Source organism: Hippocampus comes, unplaced genomic scaffold (genome assembly GCF_001891065.2).
Source record: "Hippocampus comes isolate QL1 unplaced genomic scaffold, H_comes_QL1_v1.1 scaffold273, whole genome shotgun sequence".
Taxonomy (NCBI): domain Eukaryota; kingdom Metazoa; phylum Chordata; class Actinopteri; order Syngnathiformes; family Syngnathidae; genus Hippocampus; species Hippocampus comes.
In genome coordinates, this window is record NW_017806075.1 from 9,519 (window position 1) to 14,158 (window position 4,640).

Here is a 4,640-nt window from a genome sequence, read left to right on the forward strand (position 1 = left end):
CCCCCCCCGCCGCCGCCGGGTCCACCGACCACCGGAGCCCCAAACGAACGCCGCCGTCGCTCGCTCTCGTTGGCTGTCGCTCGCTCTCGTTGGCTCTCGCTCGCTCTTGTTGGCAGTGTTGAGCATTAATGTTAATTTGTGGAATTAAAGTGCCTTGTCAGGGAAATACACAATGCAATTCTACGAATAATTTTGTGTTTTGAGAGAGAGAGAGAGAGAGAGAGAGAGAGAGAGAGAGAGAGAGAGAGAGAGAGAGAAAGAGAGAGAGAGGTTGATAGCTCTGGATTTTCCTGATCTATAATCATTATTTACTCTACCCCTGTATTACTTCATCACTGTTATTTTTTGACAGGTCACCCTGTTCTACTTTTCCCTGCTGCCAAGACTTTTAACGCACACGGGAGAAGCGAGAAAAGAAAAGGCCACTCAAAGTAGCAGTGAGTTTCTTGCAGTTACACGGTTAGATTGTTCCAGCGACATGGACCCCTCAGTCCTGCTTTCGAAAAAATGGATTTGATATAGAAACTCATGAAACTAATCATCAAAATAATTTTTCAGTAATATACCAGTTGTACTCTTAAGTACTTTAAAAACTTAGATTGGAGCAGACGTGTGCTCAATTTCAGCATGACGTCTCTTATCCACTGGTGAAAGGACACTTCGATCCTCTCCTCTTTCATCTATAACTGCTTCAAACAACAAAGTGTATGCAGGAAAGGTGATTAAGATTGCACGACTGTCTGTGTCTTATGTGTTGTGTTATGTTATATTTTTATTTTGACTTCAAAATGGCGCTGCGAGAGTGGCTGCTTTTCCAGCAGCTCCTATTTTTTGTTCTTCTACTTCTTCCTTTCATAACGTTGCTGCTGTGAATTGGGAATTTCTCCATTGCGAGACTAATAAAGAATTTCTTATCTTATTAAAGAAAAATATTTATACCACTTTTTATTGATATGTAAATCTTTAGCTGTTAAGGAATAATTGTAAAAAAGTAAATAACACTTGTATGGCTTGGTTGCACCAACAAGGGTTTAATTTAATTAAAGATTGTCTTTGATCAAAGATTTTAAAACCACAACTCAAAACCCAATACAAACCAACTCTAATGAACAGTCCAAAAGTATGGTAACCCCAATGACAATACTCCATTTTCTAATTCATGACAACAACAAAACTTTTCAATGCAGTCAAGGAAAATAAAAGTACAAAAACTACAATCAGCCTTGGTGAAGCCTGATCAGATCAGGGGTGAAAACTTCATTGATAACTGTTCATGGGGATAAATAAAGTTTCCTGAATCTGAGTCTCATCAACACACTCGTGATTCTTCATCTGAGACGTTCGTGAAAATGTTTGGCCACAAAGTGAGCAGGAGAAAGGTTTCTCACCAGTGTGTGTTCTGGCGTGTGATTTAAAGGTTCCCTTGTGAGAGTATCTTTGGCCACAAACTAAGCAAGCAAAAGGTTTCTCACCAGTGTGGGTTCTTGCATGTGTTATTAAGGCTCCCTTACAACAGAATTTCCGGCCACAGTCTGAACAAGCGAACGGTTTTTCACCAGTGTGGATTCTCATATGTCTTTTGAAAGGACTTTTATAAGGAAACGTCTTTCCACACCAAAGACATTTCCATTTTTTTTTTTGTCAGTGTGACATGTCAGATCACCATCAGACTCTTCATCCTCCTCATCATCATCAACATTATCCTCAACTTTCGATAATGTCTTGTCCCGAACTTTCGTGCAAGGGTGCACTAGCTCCTCCTCTTTTTTAATGTTAAGGGCCTGCTCTCCTCTTCCTCTTTAATGTGAGAGGGCTGTGCATCCAATCGCTCAGGACGAACATCTTTGCTGATGTCTGAAAGACACGATAAGATGAACACACATGGAATTATGGTTTATAACTACAATGAAGGTTGTCAGGAGAGCCAGATGAGTTCAGATTCATGAAGCCTGATCAGATCGGGGTGAAAACTTCATTGATAACTATTCATCTCTTTAACACACTTGTGATTCTTCATCTGAGACATCCGCGAAAATGTTTGGTCACAAAGTGAGCAGGAAAAAAAGTTTCTTACCAGTGTGCGTTCTTGCATGCCTTTTTAAGCTTCCCTTGTGACAGAAGATTTGGCCACAGTCTGAACAGGTGAATGGTTTCTCCCCAGTGTAGGTTCTTATGTGATTTTTAAAGCTTTCCCTCCTAGAGAATCTTTGGCCACAAACTGAACAGGAAAAACGTTTCTCACCAGTGTGTGTTGTTGCATGCCTTTTTAAGTTTTGCATCCAAAAGAATCTTTGGCCACAAACTGAGCAGGAAAAAGGTTTCTCACCAGTATGCATTCTGGCGTGTGATTTTAAGGTTGCCTTCTGAGTGTATTTTTGGCCACAAACTAAGCAAGCAAAAGGTTTCTCACCAGTGTGGGTTCTTGTGTGTGTTTTTAAGGCTCCCTTACAATAAAATTTCCGGCCACAGTCTGAACAGGTGAACGGTTTTTCACCAGTGTGGATTCTCATATGTCTTTTGAAAGGACTCTTATAAGGAAACGTCTTCCCACACCAAAGACATTTCCAGGGTTTTTTGTCAGTGTGACATGTCAGATCACTATCAGACTCTTCATCCTCCTCCTCCTCATCATCATGAACATCATCCTCAACATTCGATGATGTGTTGTCACCATCTTTTGTGCATGGGTGCTCTAGCTCCTCCTCTTTTTTAATATAAAGGGCCTGCTCCTCCTCTTCCTCCTTGAAGTGGGTGACCTCTCTGCTCTTCTCTTCCTCTTTAATTTCTGCATCCAGACGCTCAGGACAAACATCTTTGCTGATGTCTGAAAGACACGGGAAGACAACCACCCATGGAATTATGGTTAATAATTACAATGAAGGTAATCAGGAGAGCCAGATAGATTCAGATTACTATTCACAATGTGACATGAGTAGAGTAACTTGTTGGTGGTGGATTTTTCTATTTGTTTCTTTTTATCCCTGGCAGTGGTTTATTTATAATACTTCGTTTTCTTTTTCTACTTTCTCCCCTCCAATTTTGCTGCTGTAGATTGCGAATTTCTCCAGTGTGCGACAAAACAAAAAGGTTTTATCTTAATTTTTTTTTTATCCTTGGTTGTTTGTGGAAAGACTTGTACAGAGTCTGACATGGCAGATTTTTGAGTGGTGGATAAGTCCTAAAAAATTCCACCCTGGATTGCCAGCCCCTCAGCATTGTGGAGTGTGAAGGGTTCAAGGAATTGATTCAGGTCCTTGAACCCCCATATGTTTGGCCAACAAGAAAGGCTTGTGTGGAAGTGACAAAGCTTTTGTTGATACGGGTAGTGCTGTCAAGCGATTGAAAAAATTGTGAGATTAATCAATTATGATCTGTAAATAATTGATCTAATTAATCTATTTTTTAATCTCATCCAAAAATTGCTGAGAAAAGCCCTGTTTTCATTTAAAATTCATTACATTATTGAGGCAGTCAAAAAGTGGCATTATAAAGTATTTTATTCTTTTTCAAAAGACTTGGACAGATGCCGTCCTGGCCATTTACTTTCAGCTGAATTTGAGACTTGTCCCAAGTACAACCTTTAGTTTCGACCACGAGGGGGAATATCACTGTTTTGTTTGTTTTTGTAAATCTCCAAAGAATTACAAAATTAAAATATAATTGAACATCAGGTCCTTAAAAAGTGCTTCGGTTAACATCAAAAACAGGAAGAACAATTTTCTGAGCAATATAAGTACTCAAAACTGAACTTGCTTCAGTTAATAGACAATAAATAAAACAGACCCTTAAATCACAGTGCTGTAAGTTAGCACTTCAGAAATAATACTGTTCATCATGACAAACTAAAAGAGCTGAAATAAACATCAATCACTTCTAGTAGTCTACAGAGGACACAGCAGCAATGCTGACTTCATGCCTCGTACGCGGGGTGTTCTCCTTGAGCGTAGTTTGGCTATAGTTTGCAATACAGTAAATATTCTCCAGTACGAACTCGTGTTTGCGCTGTCCAATTTGTCCTGATAACAGAAATTCCTCATTTGGGAAATGAGCATGGTACATGTCTGGCAGAGATTTTCTCGGACAAAGTTAAAGAAATGACTCGGCACACAGGGAAAATTGTCTTCAATATCGGCGGGAGGGGATCTCTGAGAGCCAACGACGGTTCAGTTGCTCCGATGATCACACTCTCGAGCTCCCTTCCCGCCAATTCCGACTTTTATTGTAACATACAAGGAAAACACTGCCCCCGACATTTGCATACCGCACCCCCGGTCCGGCCCCTCGGTAGTGATTGGTTACCTGAGTTTAAGCTTTGAACCACCAATACATTGGCGCCTTTCTGTCTGGTCTACACTGTATCAACATGTTGCAGACTTCGCGGACGACAAATGTCGCCTGGGCGCGACGGGTGTTCTCAACTCGTCTTTTGTTGTTCAACCGCTGTTCCCAAATTATTCATTCCCCTTTTGTGACCGAGTTTCGCCCCCTCCCCTGTGATTGCCCACCTGCATTGACGTGCTAATTGTGGACTTCAACAGCCCTCCGGCCAGGTGGGCATTTGGAGGTGCTGGATACGCACCCAAACGTTTAGATGTGCCCAAATTAAATGAAACTTTAAACATGATACAATTTTGCTCATA

The 4,640-nt window shown here is 40.9% G+C and overlaps 1 protein-coding gene across 1 annotated transcript in view; it reads right to left on the minus strand.

The window, feature by feature from the left end:
- Window positions 1-1,860: 1,860 nt before the first annotated feature.
- Window positions 1,861-4,640, minus strand: part of LOC109530690 (oocyte zinc finger protein XlCOF20-like) — a 6,929-nt gene continuing 4,149 nt past the window's right edge. Inside the window, exon 2 of the mRNA XM_019894581.1 lies at window positions 1,861-2,824. Coding sequence (XP_019750140.1) covers window positions 2,043-2,824 — 782 coding nt within the window. The 3' untranslated portion in view covers window positions 1,861-2,042. The remainder of the gene's footprint in view (window positions 2,825-4,640) is intronic.